Source organism: Polistes canadensis, unplaced genomic scaffold (genome assembly GCF_001313835.1).
Source record: "Polistes canadensis isolate GaletaPanama2010 unplaced genomic scaffold, ASM131383v1 scaffold_113, whole genome shotgun sequence".
Classification (NCBI taxonomy): Eukaryota; Metazoa; Arthropoda; class Insecta; order Hymenoptera; family Vespidae; genus Polistes; species Polistes canadensis.
The window spans coordinates 354,552-377,417 of NW_014569660.1; the positions used below are offsets into that span (position 1 = coordinate 354,552).

Here is a 22,866-nt window from a genome sequence, read left to right on the forward strand (position 1 = left end):
CTTCCTCTTTCTACCTGTGTCTGCTTGCTTGCCCCGCCCCGCCCCCGCCGACCCCTCTAAAACCCCTCGCCACCCCTCTAAACCCCTCACCAATCCACTCCTCTCTTTCTGCTGCCTTTCCTCGAGAGCCCAGAATGCGTGTATTGCGTGTATGGTTGTTGTAAATCGTTCCCATGCTACAGTCATGTATCTACTGGGTTAGTCGTAGACCCCTTGAACCCTCCCCTCTCTCTCTTTCTTTCTGTGTGTGTGTATGTGTGCAACGAGGACCGGAAACTGAAGTATATACCAACGTTAATCTGTTCTCTCCACCTACTCAACCTTCCTCACTATCCTCAACCCAATCTCATCCCGTTGGATATGTGCATTGATCCTTTACTACTAAATCCTGAATCATGCTCTGTCCAACGTTACTTCCAATCGAGGTCACCGAGAATCGCGGTTAGAGAAATGACGTGGCACGTTGCTAGCGTGCCTCTTACTGGAGATTAACATTTATATCTGGGATTTCTTAACGATGAAAAATTAATTGTTATTATATTACGTACGGTTGTTATATTCGTCATCGTGTTGATATATTTTTACAATTTAATATTTATTTGTTCGTAATTATTTAAATGAAATTTTGTCCATTGTTAATTCACGATAATATGATTTAAAATTGTATGATGTTTTTGTTTATACGATAGTGTATACATTAACGTGAAATTGTATTAGATTTTGTTATATATCTTCGTGCATTATATTCGTTTATATTAATCCCCAAAGAAAATGTTTGAAATGTTTGTTAGGAGCATCGAGATTAATAATAATTGCATCCCCCATTTGTTTGAATCTTCTTCTTCTTCTTATTAAAAATTGTAACACTTAGGGAAATGGTTTTTTTGATTTTTTGTTTTCAGATAAAAGCACAACTACAAGGTACAACAATCGTAGAAGGCGAATAAGCGAAGGCGTTAACAAAACAGAAAAGGATAACGAGCCTGTTTTATCGTCGTCAACTAGACAAGAGGATCGAGAAAACAAGGGGCCCCCCACTGCGACAGGTAGATTTTCTGCCAATCGTATATCGCGTTCTACGTTGGAAGAAACAAACAGTGGTGGTACCGGTAGCGCGACGAAATTGCGAAAACGTGCTGTTACGTTACGCAGTTTATTGGAAAGTGTAACTAAACGAACTGTTAGAAGGAAATTGAGACCGTGCGTGCAAAAGGGAAAAAAGGATAACGAAGAATTAGATCGTAGGCGTACTAGCGTAGTTAAAACTAACGAAACTAAAGGGGAAGAGGAAGAGGAAGAGGAGGAAGAAGAAGAACAAGAAGAAGAAGAAGAAGAAGAAGAAGAAGAAGAAGAAGAAGAAGAAGAAGAAGAAGAAGAAGAAGAAGAAGAGGAAGAGGAAGAAGAGGAAGAAGAGGAACGTCTTAGTAGTAATAAATCTGAAGAAGAAGAAGAAGAAGAAGAAGAAGAAGAATCTGAACATACGGAAGAAGAAGAAAAACACGAACAACACAACGATCCCTTATCAAAAAGACTGAAAACAAGTCCGATTGGTCGAAAGTTAAGATCGGATCAACGTAAGTCGAAAAACTCGGAAGAATCTTTGGTGGATCGTGTAAATCCGATTGAACAGCAGAACACAAGAGAAGAAGAGAGACAAAAGAAAGAGGAGGAGCAGAAGGAGGAGGAGGAGGGGCAAGAGGGGGAGCCGGAGAAGGAGGAAGAAGGTGTAAAAAGGCGGTTGGACAAGTCAGAGGAAGACAAGGAAAGTCAGTCGAGAGAACGAGATCAGGAACCGGAGCCCCCACCTTTGGATGATAGACTCGATCCCGGGGTTAAGGTTACTTCGGAGAATCCTGAGATCACGTTAGATGGACAACAGAACCCAAATAAGAACATTACGGATGAGTCAATTGTCGTGAATGGCTCTATCGTTGATTCGGATTTCGAGAGGAGTAAGAAGAAGAAGAAGAAGGAGGAGGAGGTGGCAGCAACAGCAGCAGATAGCATTGAAAGTAAATCGTTAAAGTTGTCGCCGAGATCGTCCAGGTCGTCGACAACGACGACGACGACGACTGTGGCGAAGGGTTTTGTCGAAGGGGAGGGGGAAGGAGGCGGAGGAGGAGTAGGAGAGGGTGGTGAGGGTGGAGAAGCCGAGGCTGGGGCCGAGCCTGAGGAGGAATCCAAGAGGAAAAAGGACGGCGAGGAAAGACCGAAAAACGATTGGAAAAAGGATAGGAAAGAGGAGAAGGAAGAGGAGGAAGTTAAAGTTGAGGATCGTGGGGCGCAAGAACGATCACCTCGAAGAACCGTGCCAAACAACGCCGAGCTAGGCACGGAAGATAGCGTGGGTAGTGTTAGCGTTGAGTCGGTCGTCGAGCTGCTGGAGTCGAGTAGTCAGGACTCAGGCTCCGTGCTGGAGAGGCTGAGTCCACTTAGCAGCGGTGGCGGCGGCGCTGGGAGGCAGAACAATTTGCTCCTCGAACAGCAACGGGAGCAAGAACGTAGTCGGCACAACGAGAGCCCTGTCATTCTAGCCGAAAAATTAAACAAGCCTCCACCGCCGGTCGCCGGCCATCATCATCATCATCACCACCAGTATCACCATCAGCAACAACAACAACAACAACAACAACAACAGCAACAACAACAACAACATCACCACCAACAACAACAGCAGGTTCAACAGCAACAACAGACTCAACAGCAGCAGGTTCAACAGCAACACCAACAACAACAACAGCAGCAGCAGCAACAACACCACCACCATCACCATCATCAGCAGCAACAACAACACCAACAACAGCAACACCTACAACAGCACCAACCGCAGGGACAGCAACAACAACAAGCGCACCAACAGCAACAACAATCCTATCACCATCATCCGGCGTATCATCATCAGCAGCAACAGCAACAGCAACAGCAACGATACTCGGCCGATAGTCCGGTAATCCATCATCCTCTCTATCACCAACAACAACAACAACAATCAAGTGGAAGTCAGCATAGACAACAATTAGCGAGTAGTCCGCAACAAGTTCACCAGCATCATCATAATTTAAGTTCGGTGAGCCTACTCGAGGTGCAACAACAGTCCCACGCAACGAGAGGGGGCGATGAGTCCGGCCTCATGGAAGTGGAGACCGGGGCCGGTATACATGGAACTGCTGGCGTCCTCGGTGGGGCGATTGGCGGCGTTAGGGGTGCGGTCGGTGTCGTCGGTGGTGGTGTTGCTGTTGGTGGTGGTGGTGGTGTTGGTGGTGGTGGTGGTGGTGGTGGTGGTGGTGTTGGTGGTGGTGCAGCGAGTGGTGCTGCAGGTGCATATGGGGACAGCGGCTCCGACAGCGGGGTAAGTTCCCTGAGGAGTGCGGGCTCGGGTGACGAGAGGAGCGGCAGCAGGAGTTCGGCGCTTAGCGTCGAGGAGACTACGAGCTCTTCGACGCCTAACGCGGCGGCTACCCCGGCCAGAGTCTGGCACGTTCAGAGCGTGCAACATACCTCTCTACTGATGGCACATCCCCAGGCTCCACCAAATGCCGGGAGCAGTTCAGCAGCAGCTGCTGCAACGGCGGGCCCACCGGTCTATCAAAATCCTGTACCTGGACATCACCATCCTGCCGTCGCTAGCGAGATGCTTTGGAGGCCACCGAGATATCATCCGCCATTACCCCCTGGTATACTCGGACCTGTTCAACCCCCTACTCCAGAGGAACTTCTTGAAAGGGAACGTCACGACAGGATGGTTCGGTGAGTCCTTTAGATTTTATTCTTATATTTCCCATTCACTCTCTCTCTATACAAATTTAGACAATTTAAAGACAACTCAGGAATATATGTTATTATTAACTAACTAGTCATTATCGAGATTACAAAAAAAGCAGGGAAATCTATAGGAATTGTACTCTGACTTTTAGTTTACGTGCATAGGATTGAATATTTCTGATTCTATAGAAATCAGTATTCCTACAAGAATCTTTTTTGGTACGGGGATAATAAGCAGGTTTCGAAAGGAACGATTAACTCGACAAGTTTCTTAGTCGACTCTGATGATTACCTTCCTTCCTTCCTTCCTTCCTTCCTTATAATGTCCAATTGAAAAAGATTCTTTCAAAGAGTATTATACTTTTGTATAATCTCTCTCTCTCTCGCGAAATAAAGCAAACGTTTTTGTATGGACCGTTTGAATATTATCGATAGTAAGAAAGTTTGAAACGTTCTTCATCAATTGTATTCCTACTGCCATGTTTCTCTTTCATGGGATTCTACGAAAAAGAACATATATAAACAAAATTTCTCCAATCTCATCCTATACCTACCTACCTCTACCTATTTAACAGTGAAAAGATTATTACACGTATGTTACAGTTGGTATGTGTATGTAATTCGTATACCAAGACCGATGAAATTGAACAGCTAACTTAACTTTACGTTCATCGGTTTCTTCTAGCTAGCCAGATTGTTTGTTTGCACTTAAGAAAGAATCCGCGCGTTACTGAGTGAAATACAGGCGTACACGCCAAACCAGATCGCGCTTTCCTTGAGTGGTTTATTTATTCTAGCGAAAGTAATGTGATGATGGTTATGGTAGTAGTAGTAGTAGTAGTAGTAGTAGTTTGTTGCCAAGCTCGATGGAATGGATGCTGCATCATCCCAACTACTCCCTTTCTCCGTTCCCCTATCTACAAAAATTCATCGCTAAATCATCTTCCCTTTAATTTAATCCTAAATTTTCTCGTTTGTATTTTCGAGAGATATACGACAATTCGTATTGATGGAAAACTATGCAGAAATTTATGTACATATTTGTGATAAATCTTAGACAATAAAATGATAATCCTAATATTGATTCTTAAACGTCGAATAACTTATACTTATTTTCCTTATTTCCTTTTCTCTGTGTTTTTTTTTATTATCATTATTTTTATTATTCGAACCTCTTAGCCCGATTCGGTCTGGAATTGTATGAGAAAAGATTGTAGCCAATTTTATTTCCTTCTTCTGGATAAAAAAAAAGTCGATCACGAACCAACGGCGCACTGTTATTCTGCTCCAAATACGTCAAATTGCGTACTCTGAGGCTCCAGGGCACACTTGCTATGTAACGACCACGATTTAACGCTTATGCAAGTCCAACCGACCTCTTCGATGCTAAGCAAAGAGGTTAAAAGAAAAATATGGAGATAATCATTGACTGTGGCTACGGAAACTAGCATTCGAGCACAAGGTCGAATCTAGAACTACTCGGTGCTTTTCTTGTTTTATTCTTTTTTTTATTCTTCTTCTTCTTCTTTTTTTTTTATTATTCATTGGACAAATATCGTCAATGTCCAAATACACTTTTATAAAGGATTTATCTTTAAAAGCGTCCAAAAAATTTCTTCGAAACGATATCAAACTTGGCTGATGTTGAACAATTTGTTTTTCTTTTTGTTTTGCCCCATCATAACAATGATACTAAAAGTTTAACCAAAATTATGAAGACAAAAAAACAAATGACTATAATTTGATGCACAGATTATATGACACATACTCTACCTTACTAAATTTGGATTTGTAAAAACGAAATCGAGAATCGAAATTTAACAACAACAAAGGGCAACATTATTTCTATGCTAAAAATAATTGTTTCGACCAAATATTTCGAATATTTCGGTGAGTCATTCTGAGATAAGGAAAATTGTCTGTTACGTGAAAAATTTAATAAATTCTTTCAACGAAAACAAACAAGTATATAATTCATTTATTTTTTATGACACCCAATATATAGAATCATAGAATTCATCGTACGTATTATTGCGTATATCAGTGACGTTAAATAGCCATATGTTAATTACGTATACGAGTTCATTGTCCGGGACAATGATTAATGACACGTTTAACATGAAACGGGGGGAGTGGAGTGGAGTCGAGTGGTGAGGGGGAGGAGGGTAGAGAATAAATCATGTTCGCCAAAAATTATCCCATTTTTTTTGTTTTATGTTAAGTTCCATTTTCAACAATCCGATCCGATGCTTTCGAAACGTCAATTTGATAAATTGTCGAGAATTAGTTGACAAAAAAAAACAAACAAACCAATTCAAAAAAAAGGAAGTGTTAACACACGCGCGCGCGACAAAAATTCGAATAAATCGGATTGCGAAATCCTTGGTGTAAGGTCTAGACTATGAAGATAGGAATGATGAAGGGGAAACAAAAAAAAACTAAAACAGGAGCAAGAAAAAAGGGAAAAAAAAATTGAGTAGTTTCGCGGATCGTTTGTGTTGTTCGAGGACGAACAAGCGTTACGGTTTCGCTTGGGTTACCTTGCCACCGTTCGATGACTGTTCTCGTGACAAGAATTGCAGTAGAGTAATAATGTGTGTGCTTGTGTGTGTTACTGTTGTATCTTTGATACAGCAGAATAAGAGAACGAATAACACTGTGCTTTCCGGGAGACTTTCTTTCTTGCGGTCACTCGCCTTCGTAAGAATCAACGAATGGTACCAACCAACCAACCAATCAGCGTGTTTGTTTGTCGTTCGCTCGTAAAACGTCGATAACGTAACAAGAGCTGTCGGGTAACGTTATTATCCTGTTTTTTGCATTCCGTAATAGAAAAAGAAGAAGAGAACTAACAATCTACTTTGTTCTCTTCTGTGATTTGTTCTGCTCTGATCTGATCTGATCTGATCTGCTTTGTTTTACTTTGTTTTATTTTATTTTGCTATTTGCGGTTTGAAATAACGCGCATACGCCAATGTTGAAAGTAAAAACGAGTGTATCTGAATGAATGGGTCGGCCCATTATCGATGATACTACAACACCACATTCATTTGTTCAAATGAAAAACTATGTCATTTCGTTTTCCGTTAAGTATTTAATATATTATATTGTGATTATAGATTTCTATAAAGAATTGTCTCTATCGATGTTTAGATAATACAATTATTTTGCATACACTCTGCAAGCTCTTGTAACATTTAAACACATTTTTTCTCTCACAAATACCCAATTACGTTTTATCGTTTGATAGAATAATTGTGGAAACATTTTTAGGAATTTCAACAATTCCAATTTAATTAACGATTCAATGTAAACCAATTTAAAATGAAAACAAAAACAAACAAACAAATTTTTAGAGACCGAACACACAATAATCCTATTTAATTTGACCCAAGAACAAAAATCGTACATTTGGATTGGATCTAATAAAATAGAAAACTAGGTTTACATCTATTCGGGGATGAAATTTAAACGTTGTTGTTGTTGTTGTTGTTGTTGATAGCTCGTATTTCTGATGCCATTGAACGTACGAGCTAGCCGAATCAATTTTATTCCGAGGTCATCTCGTTATCATGACCGCTGACGAGAAGAGAAAGAGAAACGGTAGGAGGGACGAACAGAGAAACGACGATGATGCATCGTGTTGGGTGACAGGGTTAGGTGAGGATTGAAGGGTGGGATGGGATAGGGATAGTGGTATTGGGTGAGCAGTGACGTGGGTAAAAGGATGATGGCAGATAGATAGGTGAGGGGTAAAGTGTCGTTCTCGATGATGAGCGAGTGGGCGAACCAGATAGTCGAGGCAATGATCAGCGTTCATTATGCCGATCACGCGGTCCACGTCCATCAGTGGTCGCGGATGGTTTACAACACGGCCGCACATTATTCCCCAGACCATTCCGCGCATGCGTGCAAATTCCTCATCAAGGAATGACCGGGGGAACAAATTTTAAATTCAATCCGCTGATTGCTGAGATTATTTTCTACGATCGGAACACGGTTACTTATACTAATCGATTTTGATCATTGATTTTCTAGAATATTTTTATAAAATACAAATATATTATATAATATATTTCGAGATCAAAATGAAAGTAATAATAATAAAAGTTAAGAAAAAGAAATCTTGGATGAGACAACAACACCACCACGATCAGGGTCCCGATCGTTCAATCGGAAATCTTGACCTCGTAATACTTCTTCAGAATTAAATATTATTGTCCACTCGAGAGAGGACCGGTCCAGACATTTAGGTATTCTATTATTGGACAATTATTTGTTAACCAATTTTTTATAGGCTAAACTAAGCCTGATCGATCGAACGATATGATTATTAGTCCAAGTATATATGCGCGAGTCAATTAATTGATTAATTGTAATATATTTTCTTTGATTAACCTTAGATTTATGTATATGTCATTTTATTATAGAATTTCTTTTTTTCTTCTTATTTCTTTAACTTTCTTTTTGTTTTCTCTCTCTCTCTCTCTCTCTCTCTTTCTTTTTGTTAATCGTACAATTATCGATGAAAAATTATTTAGCAACTAAGAAAACGGCTTTGGTTTCTCTTACACTAAGTCCAATGAAACGTGACTATGGTTAAGATCGGACTTGGATCACGGTACTTTTACCTCTTCCTTAACCCTTTCACCTCCTCGCCATGCTTCTCATCTCCCAGTAGAGATTTTACCGTTAACTCGGCCCACGCATTGCTCTTTGAAAAGTGCTAACCCGCGACTTCGATGTTAGAGTCAAATTCAATATGGCTACTTGACTCTAAACCTAACCTATATTTATATTATAATCGATCAATTATGACCGATCATCATTGCGTATAAAATAATATTTTTCATTACTGGATACACACACACACACACGGAAAATAAACAATCTTATATTTGACCGAATAATAAACAAAATAATATTAATTTTGTATAATTATAATGTTATAAACGAATTTAAAATTAATATATTTAAAACCCGATCATTTAATGAATCCTGATGAATTTCATTTGAATAATAATTAATATCATAATTATCATTGATTTTATTTCAGTTCAACGTAATATTATAATCATTACATTAATTACTTTATTATTATTATTATTATTAGTGCTTTTTGATGTGGTCTACCACTTGGTTGCGTGACATTTGATTATTATTATACCATTTTGATAATTATTTCATCTAATTTATGCATTCTAATGCATCAACAAATTCGAATCATTAAATTTAGCCACTATTGACAAATACACTTACCCATATCCAAATTCCTTCAAAATTTTCCTTGACAATGGGAATTAGAAAAAAACCAATGGGAATGGATCGATAACATTTGATTAACCAAAAAGCAAATCAATTTTAGGGATTGAAGTGATGGTAATTAACGAAATTTCGATCCTCGGAATATTTCTTTGATTATATACTACAATCACGTGTATAAAAAACCACACACATACATACATACATACTTGCATACATACACGTATCGAAAGAGAAGTAGAGTCCTATGGTACTTTGAATGCATTTGCGAATGTTGGATGAGGTAAAGAAGAAGAAGAAAGAGATCCAAGAAGAGAAGAGAAGAGAAAAGAAGAGAAAAGAAGAGAAGAGAAGAGTGGAGAGTAAAGAGAAGCAGTATGGTCCTCGGCAGTAATTATTAACCCGCAGTGACTCACTAGGTTGAGGACCTTTATGATCCACGCTAATGGGTTCGCCGCTTCACTACCACCATCAACACTATACACTACTACTATGTAATGTTAATGTATACCGAGTGATCCAATAAACTCTTACCCATCACAAATATATATCCCAATAATTTAACATGTTTTTTCTATTTTTTCCATCAGATTATATTCGGTACAATTGTTTAATATACTAAACTTCAATTGGGTGGCCTTGGGGCTGCGGGGTGGGATGTATCATTTAATGATGGAAGAATATAAACTCTTATTAACTTATTTTTTTTTTTTTAAATAAACACTATATTCAGTATACTAATTCAAATCGTGATGTGTAGCATTTAAAAAAGTGAAATACAAACAATTTTGATTTCAATGTATGAACACAAAGTTAATGTTGATCATTCTGGTGGTTATCCATAGTACGATCAATTAACAGTTCAAGGTCATGAATATTTTTACAAGTGCATTTATACCGAGTTGCATTGTGAATATTCATATAAATATGTTTATATGATGATACTATGAGGTTAATAATTATTTGGATCACCCGGTATATGTATACAGCTATAGTTCGTGGCTCTCACGTGAATACACTCGTAGACTCATTCTCGCATAGGAGGACTTTCACGAACGTATAACGCGAATTCTCTTTCTCTCTCTTTTTCTGCATAAGAAGAAGCTTATGCAGTAGGGCTTGCTTTATTATGGCCCTTGGCCACGCAAATCTCGTTGCTGCGTTCTTTCACGCATGGAAAATAATACAAAAAAAAAATGCTTCAACCTATCGTTCCAACAAAAAGCTCCCCCCCCCTCCCCCCATCCCCCTCTCCTACTTCCCATTTTTCTTCATATCATCTTCATTTTATTTTACTTAAACAATTAATTGCATAATTGCTGTAACATCTTACGAAACATGTGAAATAAAAATATTTGCAATTTAATAATATGGATTATTATTTTGGAAATGAATAATTTGTCAATAAAAAAATTCGACAACGATGATTATTATTATTATTATTATTATTATTATTACTACTCTATTGTAAAAATGTAATATACAATATAATATTATTGAATATTTTTTCTTTGTCTACGCCATTGTAACTAGGAATGCACAAAGGAACGCAGTATTCCACATTGCTTTGATGAGAAGTTGCACGGGAATACGAGCCAGACCGGTATTAGGATAGTTCTCTTTCTTAAAATGACACGGCAGGTGCACGTCACGCACGCGAAAATTCTCAAACTGTCTTTCGGTTACTCTACACACTCGTTCTTCCCCCCCCCCCMCTCCGTACCCCATTCCAGCCCATCCCCACCCTCTCTCTCTCTTTCTGTATATTCGATGAATTATATTTATAACCGGTGTACAGTTCTCTTTCTATCTAACCCTCGTTACTAACTCAGCAAAGAAAACTGAACAGCAGAGTACACCCAGTTGCAGTCAGCAGAACCCCAGGACTGGGTTGGTCGACCTTAAAAAACTTTCTTTCGTAATGTCTAATAATAATAATAATAATTAAACAAACACACATACATTTTCTCTCGTATATTAATTTGATCAAAATAATATTTAATATAAAAGGAATTAGAATGAAGGGGGAAATTATTTTGTTTTTGTATATAAATTTTGATGACATTCTTATTCACTGTTAAATTAAGGAAAAAAAATAAATATTAGGATAATTACAATTTGTTAGATTAATGATGGAATAAATAATATGAAATAAGATAGGAACAATTCGGTTTGAAAAATGTATCTAACGTTACTGTTATAAAATCGGCAGCTGTAAAACGTCTACCCTCCGATCTATCCAGATATATCATCGCGTTTCTTACCCTTACCCCCATTCTTTTTATATTTTTATATTATACGAAGAGTTTAAAAGTATAGATAAAATGTGGAAAAGAAAAAGATAACAAAGAAGAGAAGAAAGGAGATAGAAAGATGTATTATAGAAATAGGAAGCAGGAAAAGGGAGAGCCTAAGGGTTGAAAGGAACACACACACACAGACACACATATGTTTGTATATGTAAATGTAGATGCAATATATGTTGAGAAGTATGTTCTGAATTTGTTATGTGTATGCACTTCTCTTCTATGTGTTCCTGTATGTATTGGGGGGTTGGATGAGGATGGTAAGGGGGTGAGTGGGTGTATATAAATGTGAAGTGGTAGAAATATATATGTGTGTAGGTGAATCCTATGTGAGATTCTCTCTCTACTACGCCATTGGGATGAGGAAGTTTGTTGCAAACTTTATGCGATTTTCAAGCGAGTCTGAAGAGAGATGGAATCGTGGTTGGCCGGTTTTATGGACCGTTTCGCTTTACTTTCGTCATAAAAATTCCTCGCGCCCGTAGTTTCACCGCAAACTATTCCTCGAGCTTTGGATAAAAGGAGAAATAGAAGAAAGATATATATATATATATGTGTATGTGTATGCTATATCTAAAGAAAGATGGCGTCAAGAGAAAAGGAGATCGTACGACTTATTTTCTTTAATATATCAACGATACAAATTTTTATTTATGGTATTTCCCCTAACTCGTACATTAAAAAGTATCTCAATTTTTTAATTATATTTACAAATATTTGTTAAATTTAACAATATCAATTCTATGCGTGAAATTTTTAAATCATCAATTTTTATTCATGATAAAGGTTCATAGGGAACTTGAACATGAAAAGAAGTAGAACTTAATATAACTTAGTTGAACGTTTCGTACCTTTATTGGGACTTCTTTAGCAACTTGATCATTAATGTTCAGCGTCTTTTTTATTTTTTTTTTTCAATTTTTATATTCCTTTTTATTGCTTGTAATTTTGTGGTTTCATTTAACAAAATTTTATGCCCTCCTGTGTGTATACCACCCCACCCCCCACTGCTGGTTACTTACTTACGGTTACACGCTGACATATTTATTTTACGTTGTTAAACTTAACAATGTTGTAAAGTGTAATTTACCAGCAATATCCCTTAAAGAAATTAACTTGCACGTGTCGTCGATGACAACGATGATCTCGGCACGAGAACTGAGAATAAATTTGCTTCTTAAAAGACTCCACCAACGATGGGTGTGGGGGGGGGTAGAGGTTACAGACAGGTGCATCGTTCGATGACCTCGACACAAAAGTATTAAACCAAGGAAATATAAAAGAAACGAAATATAATCAACCTCAAATAAAATATAACCAATTTTCGTAGTAAAATTCGAATACCCTGAATTGAGTCAATCGTTGGTATTGGTTAATTCGATTATTAACTCGATTTTGATTGGTTATAAAACAACAAATATGGCGGCTTATCTCTCTTGAAGATTTCTAGGTTAGCTTTAATATTCTACACGATACATTAATAATAGTACTCAATTTTTTATATCTCACGAATCGAATTGAAAATGCATATCAGTGTTATTACAAACATAAACAAATTATCTACTATAAATTGTCCGTTATATAATTTGATATACAAATATATATACATATATATACGCATGTGTGTATATGTACATATGCGTATAAAATCCTGTTGAAAGGAGAGAAACGTGTATGCAACATGAAAAGAGGCGTCTCGTATAAGACGCAACGACAGAAACTGGAACAACCAGTTATTCTACTTGTATCTGTAGTGGAACCCGCCTTCGTTCTTTCCCTCTCTTGGACTTTAATCTTTCTTCCTCTTTGTTCCGTAGTCAAGAAGAAGAAGAAGAAGAAGAAGAAGAAGTCTCTTCTAGCTAGTAAAGAAAAGTTGCGTATAGGGTATTCCTACTAGCTTGATAAACACGAATGAACGAACAAGTAATTCGAGTTAACACGAGCAAACGTTTTTCTTTGTTTGTTTTATATTTTCTCAATTCCTTCCGTAAACTATTTTTCCAATCGTATCCGTCGATTTACAATTAACAACTTAAGATAAGCTCTTCTTATAATTATAAGCTCAATTGTGTGGGATTAAAAGAGACAAGGAAAGAAAAAAAAACAAAACAAATAAGAACTAGTTATAATCATAGATGAAAGATATGAGATTAATCTTCATTGAAAAGTTGATTATTACTAGTTTAATATAAACCCAATAACATGTTATATATAATAGGAAAAAGTGGAAGAATTTTTCAATTTCCGACTTCGTCTGAAGGCTCTTTGCATTCATAGTGATGCCAAGGAATTACTAGCAATGACTGATTTCCAGCATTGACGGTAACATATATAACGTGTAACATTCACTCGACTCTCCATCTCTAATTTAATCTATAATCCTTAAATAAAATCTCTTTAAGTTTATCTTTAAAAAGATATAACCTAAAAATGAAGATACTCGTTAGACCAACATATTTCTTATTGGGGTTTATTGTTTTAATACAAAATTAAATAATTAATAACACAAAATTAGTTTTACTTTATGAGGACTGCCGAAAATAATACAATAACGATGTCAATTAATCTAAATAATTATTCTTATTGTTATTACAATCGAAAGAAAATAATACAATTGGACTACAATTATTAAGATTAGGTTATGCGAAGTTCTAATAATCAAACAAAATTATTTATTCCTATATAAACAATTCAAAATAATATAATACAATAAGAAATATATATAACACACTAGTATATCTCAGTAATAATAGTCCATGTTGTTATTGTTGTTGTTGTTGTCGTTGTCAGCCGGACATTTAGCAAAGATATCCTCTTTTACGTCGAGTCACGTGTCGTCACCTGGTAACGCTTATAGATTAGTATAAACGTACGCCCTTGGAATGAAGAATTTCATCCTTAGCAAGAGTATCTTTCTCTCACGTGCACAAAGAAATTCACTGAAATAAGATGGTGGTGGGGGATGTGGGGGGGGGTTTCGGTTTCCAGTCCTAGAGGAGAGGGCCGGAGGGCATGAAAGAAAGGAAAGGAAAGGGAAGGGAAGGGTGTCATCAGTTAAGAGCACAGGCTAGTCAAGTACGATGCCTCGCACGTTCTTGTGAAATACCTAAGCGAGAAGGCTAACCACATGGAATAACAAATATCCCCATGATGAAGTCTTTCCCGATACTCTTTCCATCTTTTTCTTTCCTTCGTTTTCTACACATAAAATACATATACAGATATTAACTAACACATATCAATTAAATAATACACACACACAATCCTAAATCCATCTGAGGTGCAGGAGTCACTCATTAATTCTTAAGTCACGATGGTGTATTAATATTAGAAAAGCCGGTACTGACTTGCGGAAGTTGTTTCAGAAAGGGTCACCCAGGACAAACTCAAACCCACCATCGTAAACCCCTCTTCTCTCCAATCCCCAAACCCCATAACCATCCCTAGCCCTCTTGCAATCTTTTCTATCTCTTTTCTTCTTCTTATTCTTATTCTTTTTCTGTTTAACGTGTATACATACACCCATCGTGACATCGTTTTATAGTTTGAAAAGAGAAATAGAAATAGAAAAAGAGAGAGGGTACATTTAATGCATGAGAAGAAGAATAAGAAGAAGAAGGAAGAATCAGCGAGAGAAAAGAGATTGCGCTAAATTACAGAGCACGGTACGGATTCAGTAATTGGAGTAAGACCTAGCCCCTAACCGATCTTATCTTCACGAGGTAAATTAATCTTGAAACGTAACACTCCTCCTCGAACCGAACTGAACCTCTTCTCTTCTCTTTTTCTTTTTTTTTTTCTTTTCTTTTCTCCACTCCACTCCTCGTCGACCAATTATAACGGTGAATTATCACGACCGCTGGATCTTCGGGTTTTTCTTCCTTTTCTCTCCACCCCCCACTCCACCTTATTCCTTCCTTCCTTCAACCCCTCACCACCGATCGGGGAGGGTTCTAACTATTCTTTTTTTTTTTTTACACTTCTGTTCCTTCCTTTAACTTTTCATGCTAATTTTTGGTTTTTCTTTTTCAATTATTTTATCTCATACGAAAAATAAATTATGGTTGTTGTTTTATTAAGGGGATTGAATATTTATTCGTATTTTTTTTTTTTTTTTATTTTATTGTTTATTTAATTTATGGGAAATAATGTTGAAAATTACGATTATAGCGGAAATTTGTATACGAACAAGTTTGTATAATATAATATATATATTTAGGGTGGCAGGGTGGTGGTGGTGGTGTGACCAGTTCCATGGGTAGAAGAGAAATAAAAAAAAGGAAATTTAAGAAAAGATAAGAGAAAAATGACGTAACGAGTAAATGAAACTCGTATAAAAATTTAAATGAACAAAATGTTGTTGAATCGTGATGAGAAATTGGAAGGATTGTTTTTTATGCATAATTAACCCAACTCCCATGTAATACCGAACAAACTTGTTCACGAGTTACCTTATCATTAATAAAAAATAATCTCTATTAGAAAAAAAAATATATATATATATATGATGTTTATTTAACGACGTAAACGTTGAGTTAATAGTTCAAAGAATTGAATTGCGTTACGAAATCATAAAAATAGAAAGTAAATTACGCTTTGATTCGTGCCAGACACTGACTGACTGACTGCTACTCTTGACTTCTAGTAATATCCCTTTCTCTCTTTTACACACATTGTTTTTTTTTTCTTTTCCTCTTTCTCTCTCTCTCTCTCTTTCTCTCTCTTGAGAACTATGATTCATCGTGTTTACGTTGAAGAATAAAGAAACAGGTTATATTACAACGAGGAACCGAAAAATTTGACCTGCCTTTAGAAGATGAGAAGAAGTATTCTTTTACTTTTGGTAAAAAAGAAATACAAGATAAAATGTGGTTTCTAAGAGGGGTGGGGTGGAGGGAAGGGGAGAGCTTTCCTTTCCAACACTTGAAAAATAGTGGGCCTGTGAACGAAAAGAAAGAAAACCAATCCCGGACCCCATCCAACACACCAAGGGTCTCATAATCTACTAACTATTGTTTCGTTACAAGCTTCGTCACGCACGTAATGAGAATTGGTGTTACATTGTAACACCTTTATTACATGTACATATTTATCTTTCTTAGTATTCCATTAAGAATTTTTTCAAATAATCTCCGAGATCAGAGATAATGCAATACAATTAAAAATCATTTTCATTCATTCATTAATGAAATACAACACACAAAAACAGAAAGAAAGAAAAAATAAATAATTAATCCTTCCTTTTTTTTTTCTTTTTTTTTTTGTTGCTTTCTTTTTACGTAACGTTATTATATATTATCAGAACCCGTTATCGAACGTATTTCCAGAGAGAGAGAGAGAGAGAGAGAAAAAGAAGAAATCATTTTCGATAAGATAAAAATACTTACCGCGATTAAAAAAAAACAAAAAAAAAAAAAAAAAAGAAGAAGAAGGAAAAAAAATAGTTTAAACTTATCACGACTAATCATATCAATTAATCTTCCGCATTTCTCCAAAGTGTGTATAATATACTTTAGATAAATAATAATAAGGATAAGAGAAAAAAACAAATAAATAAAAATATTATTTATATATATATCACACAGGGGATAAATAAATAAAATAAAAAATATAAACTCTTACTTCCATCACACACACCCCTCCAACCCATCCACATTTCCCGGAAGTCCACGTGTCACGTTCCTTCAACAGTCAGAAAGACAGTCCAACCCGTTGGTGACGTTATCAACAACTACGATAAAGGAACATGAGAGAGAGAGAGAGAGAGAGAGAGAGAGAGAGAGAGAGAGAGAGAGAGAGAGAGAGATAGTAGGATAGAGAAAAGGAAAAGGGAAGATGGTTATTGGAATATTCAGCAACTATATTCTCTCTCTCTCTCTCTCTCTCTCTCAGACTCATTGCAACTAAATATTCAACTTTACGATAAGAATTTCCAAGTTGAGAATGTTTATAACTACTTTTACGTATACCACCGAACACATTCTCTTATAAATTCGTAATAAACGAATACAAAAATTGAAAGTATTATTAAACTGTTTTGAACGATATTAAATTTACATTTAAAAAGGAAAAAAAAAAACAACAAGAACAACAACAAAAAATATCATATTCGTTAAGTTTTAATTATTTATTTAAATGAAATCGACAATTTAAACGATTCGTATATTTAGAGATATTTTTTCTGATTTGAATTTTTTTTTTTCCTTCTTTTTTTTTTTTCTGTTAATTCTGCATTTCGTATGCGCACGTAGGAAAAAGAAAAAGAAAAAGAAAAAGAACCACGAGACTTCCTACGCGAGACTTTGAACGAACAGATGATACGACTCGTTATGACGTTGATATTTTTTTTTTCTGTTTTTTTTCGGTTTTTTTTTTCTTTCTTTTTTGGTTATTGGGTTGTAAGATTTATTAATACAGATGTTATCTGCTTTGGGAATAATCATCTTATTAATCGTGGCACAACTTTAAATGGAATGTTCTCTCTCTCTCTCTACCATTGGATTACATTGCTACTTTTTTTTTTTTTCAATCACTTGACCTTGAACGATACGCCATAAGAAGAAAGTTTGTTCTGACGCGACAACGTTCAATTGGAATTTTATTGCCACTTTAATGATACATCATACTTCTTTCTTTCTTATTCTTATTTTTATTTGTATTTTTTTGTTTGTTTGTTTGTTAATTTTCTCGTTTCTCTTTATATTAATCGTTTATTTATTTCTTCATTTATACTCCGTCGTATTGATCATTGCCTTGAGTAGAAGTATACTTATATTACTTATACTAATACTTATTCAAATGCTTATTATATAATATCTCAATCGTGTACATCTATCTCTCTTCTCGGTTATTGATTAAAGAAAGAAAATAAGAAAAAACTTAGAAAAATAATTGCTTATTATCCTTAAAACTTCGAGATCATGCTATACGAATTGATTTCTTTTTTTGTTTTTAATAATTTCATTACTCACAGTTCAACAAATTTCACTCACGAATTTATCTAATTTACTTATATTTATCTTTCAATTAATACAAATAAACGTAAATTATATTAATATATTTGACATTTAATCTATATTTCAATTTTATTTACTGACGTGATTATATATATTTCAAATTATAAAACAGAATATTAATATTTCATACAACATAACGTTTCAAATCCTTCAAACGCTAATCCAAAACCCAGTCTCAAATTAATCATAAAAAAAAAAAGAACAAAAACACAAACGTAACCACATACATGAATAATATTCAAACATTCACGAAAAATCTTCATAAACAATTAAATCGATAAATAAAGACATAACAAATGTGAAGAAAATGATTAGAAAAATTCATGAAAGAAAGTTCTACAAAATGACTTTACTACGAACAGAGAATAGAAAAAATGTAGAGAAAAAAAAAAAAAGAAAATAAATGAGGAAAACGGGGATTTACCTACCCCCGTGATGGGATGTGAGGGGTGGGGTGGGGCTAGGAAGTGTTCAAGAAAGAAACCAATGTTTTCATCTGCATCATCTGTGTTCTGTACTCCAAGGATTCTTTTATTCTGCTTTAAAGAACAGGCGAGCATGGGAAACCATAGACGTCGTAGTTATGCGTTACACATGCGCGAACTGAGACAGGACACATGGCATAATACATAATATCCAAAGGTAGATAGGTAGGCGCTACATGTCCGAGTAAATGGGACCTCGAACCTGTCAAACCGGTTTACCTTTTCCTCCTCCACCTCCTCCTCCACCTCCTCCCCTTCTTCTTCTTCTTCTTCTTCATCTTCTATTTCTTTTTATTCTTGTGTTGTTCAGCACCGATGTTGGTGAGCCAGTAAACCGGTGGTTTCTACCTCTATCTCTCTTTATTTCCTTTCTTTTTTTTTTTTCAATCATTTTTTTTTTTTGTATTTTCTTTTTCTTTCTCATTGGTCGTTTCTTTACCGCTCGAACGACGACCATCGACGACCATCGACCATCACCCTCCTCTTCTCTTTCTTTTTCTTGTTCTTCTTCTTGTTCTTCTTTCTCTGCCCACGGGGCTTTTACGCCAAAGAAATTCTCTCTGCAAGCTGTGTGTGACTCCCAAGATCCCCAGGATATTCCTTTACGTTCACACAGGGACGCAATCAATCCTGTATTATATATTTTTGATATAATAATCACATCTCTTTTAGGATTTAGTTTAACCTTTTGTCTAGACAATTATTTTCTAACAATGTTAATTGTTTTAATTAGAAATCATGGGAAAATTATTTTTTTTTTTGCACGAAATTGTTATTCAATCGTAAATCGTATTGATATAAATTTAATTTTAAATTCAATCAAATAATAACCCCATATTTAATGTTATTATGTTCGTCGTAATGATTCTAAAATGATTTTCAATTACATCTTATAATTTCATTTCCTACAATACCGGTTTATCGAAACCTTTCTTGTTTACGTTAATATCTTACTCACGTTTCTATATTTATCTTTTTATTATTCACTATATTTATATATTTTGTCAGAGAATCTTTAAAAAGATAAAAATTAAATAAATCCGCCCCTGTAAATTCTGCAATACATTTCTTGTCCCGTACGGTTTGCCTGCGGGAACACAGAGAACCCCCTTTCCCGTTTCTACATAAGATCATTTGTATTAGTGTTAAACACATACATACATATATATATATATATAGTTTTACTGTATATATATATATACAAGGAAACCGTGGTACGGAAGATGGGACAAAGCACACGAAACTCCTCACGGTCAAACGTTTTCCGTGTATGTTCGTACGATTCGAATCGTTTCCTCTCCTTTGTACAACAACTCTCCTTATTTGGTCCTCCAATCCCTCTTCCTTAAACCACCCCTCCTCCTCCTCATCCTCCTCGTCTTCCAGTTCACCCCAGCTCATACCTATTTCTCTTTTCCTGGTCACAACCCTTTCTCGTACTTGCCATTAAATTGTCTGGAAAGTTCAATACGAGTACCGCCATTTTTTTATTACAGTAATGTTCTTCACGATTTAATAAAACACATTAGTATGAATTAATATATAAAATTAGCAATCCTTTAAAGAAATTGGCAAAATTAATGTTGCTAAATTACAATTATAACAATTGTTATTCTTAATTTACAATTAAATATTATATATTTTCATTTGTCATTAGTGTTCAAATATAAAATGATTGTTTTTCTTTTGATTTGATAATTGCTACAATTTATATTTATATATATATATAACTTATTAGATTTTGTGTATGAGATAAGAATTAGCATAAACGTTTACATATGTCTTTTTTGTTTTAATTAAGTTCGCATAATTTTTTATATTCATACATGTTGGACGCAAGCGTGATTTTTTATAATTAAATGTGTATTTAAAGATCAGATACCTTTTTCTTTTTCTTCTTTTATTTCTATAACACCGATTCTGGAATTAATTAAACATGGCTGACTTATTCGAGCGCCCTCTGTCAGCCTTCCACTGAAACACGTTTAATAGTTTCTTTCTATATATATATATTTTATTTTTGTATTTTTGTATTCCTTCATTACTCTTCATTCTTATTTGTCTTTTTAGCAATCGGAGAAGCTTGCCTTGGCCTTTTACCGATTGCGTTTTCACGTTTGAGCTTCGTCATTATGAATCATTCTTGAAAGAACTTAAACGCGTGCATACATTTATGTCCATATAAATTAATTTTCTATATCTACAAAAATAAAAAAAATAAAACAACATACTCCAATGAATGTTACCTCATATTATTTTGAAACTCATTAATTGTATCAACGTCATCCGATACTATAATATATTTGATCATAGTTATATCGTTTGAAATGAGTCACCATCCTCTCTGATGATTTGTATCGTTTCAAAATTAAAGACACCTTGTATACTTTCAACAAAAATTCAAAGATAAAAATGTATAAAAATATTCAATAGATTATAAATTCTTACATTGATTTATCCGAGAACCCAAAAACAACAACAACAAGTTTTCGATTTCGTTTGAATCGATGAGTCATATGATTTTTCCCCTAGTATCCTTCTTTCTAGAATTTAAAAGGTCTATCGTTAAAGGTTATATTTACCAGTTTATGGGGTTGCTCGTGATTTCGTTGTCCCGAAAGAAATACAATTTCAAAGCCGCATACCTGCAGAGATTCTATCATGGTTGCTATTGTTGTTAAGTTATTGTGATGGTGGTGGTGGTGATGATAATGGTGGTGGTATTAGTAGCAAAGTCCATCATTGTGCGGTGAGTTGCTCGTTACGGTAGAACGAACAAGACGGGTTTCTATTCTTCACATACCTGTCAAGAATAAGAAAAAGAAAGAAAAAGATGAATAGGCTTTATTTTTCTTGGCCTTTTTCCTTTCCTTTCCTTTCCTTTTCCTTCCTTGCTTGCTTGCTTGCTTGCTTGCTCTTAAGTATCGTTTCTTTTTACCGTTAGATCTTTTCCCACCACGCCAACGACACACAACCGAGGTTACTTCGAAACAATGTTTGAGAAAACCTATTATAATTTTAGATTTGTTAGATTTAAATCCCACAGCAGGTGTTTCGGTGTTTCTCTTTAATATCCACGTGTTATGTTGTATTATAGTTATCGCTATTGAACCTTTCCGAGTATCCAAAGTATCCCTGGGGAGGGGACACTCTACTTTAAAAAACAGGTATCTTTAAAATGTTTTCTAAAGAACATAAAATGTATCATAAAACGATAAATGTTTTGATCAACTAAAAAATCATAATGGCGGTTAGTTTAGTCAATGTTTAAATATATTCTATCTGATTTCATAATCAAGTATACTATATAATATATCAAATGATATATTTTACATTTAAAAAATACAACAGGGAACCTAAAATTCAATGTTATTTCGTTATAATGCGTTGCAGTATTACATAAATATACGAAATTTGTGTATTTTATTTATCAGAGAGTATTATCCATGGCTAGAGAGAAAAGTATCGATAATACTGAGATAATAATAGTTGAAGTTTTAAGATAAAACAGTACACACTATACGATAGTTATCCCAACGCGTTGTGTACTACATCTAATTTTTATCTTCAAGATATATTTTCTATCGTTGGATATAAATGGGGGGGGGAGGGAGTTTGGGGGGTTGGGGGATGGATTTAATGGGCTAAATAATTCGAGTAGATGCACAAGAGATAGATGCTTTTACGGACAGCTCAAGGGAGACACTGATATATAGTTTCTCGAGCAACGCTTTGATTCGATCTCGATGAAGGGGAAGACACCTTGGCTTGAGTAAAACGAACTGATATCTCTCTCTCTCTCTCTCTTTCTCTTATTGCGTGGAGAGAACCATCTCAACGTGATTTATGGTAGAAGCGGATGCCAGTCGACCTGGCCCCTTTTCAGAAAACCAACTCTAAGGATTCTCTTAGGAGTTTCACCCATAGTAGTACATCCCACTTTACCCTTCAACTCAATCCAAGACCACCATTCGTTTCGCATGGTCGATTCTCTTAATTACCAAGGATAGATAATCTAACTGATTTCTTCTTTCC

General features: G+C 35.4%; 2 protein-coding genes across 3 annotated transcripts in view; both read left to right on the forward strand.

Annotated features, from left to right (window-relative positions):
• Positions 1-3,120, forward strand: part of LOC106787735 (calponin homology domain-containing protein DDB_G0272472-like) — an 86,604-nt gene extending 83,484 nt beyond the window's left edge. The window contains exons 3-6 of the mRNA XM_014750353.1: positions 903-1,355; positions 1,398-2,647; positions 2,780-3,067; positions 3,109-3,120. Of these exons, the coding sequence (XP_014605839.1) occupies positions 903-1,355; positions 1,398-2,647; positions 2,780-3,067; positions 3,109-3,120 (2,003 nt within the window). The remainder of the gene's footprint in view (positions 1-902; positions 1,356-1,397; positions 2,648-2,779; positions 3,068-3,108) is intronic.
• The window catches only part of LOC106787737 (lysine-specific demethylase 3B), a 90,829-nt gene continuing 70,634 nt past the window's right edge, over positions 2,672-22,866 (forward strand). For both annotated transcript variants that reach the window (XM_014750356.1, XM_014750355.1), the window contains exon 1: positions 2,672-3,747. In XM_014750356.1, coding sequence (XP_014605842.1) covers positions 3,131-3,747 — 617 coding nt within the window. In that variant the 5' untranslated portion in view covers positions 2,672-3,130. The remainder of the gene's footprint in view (positions 3,748-22,866) is intronic.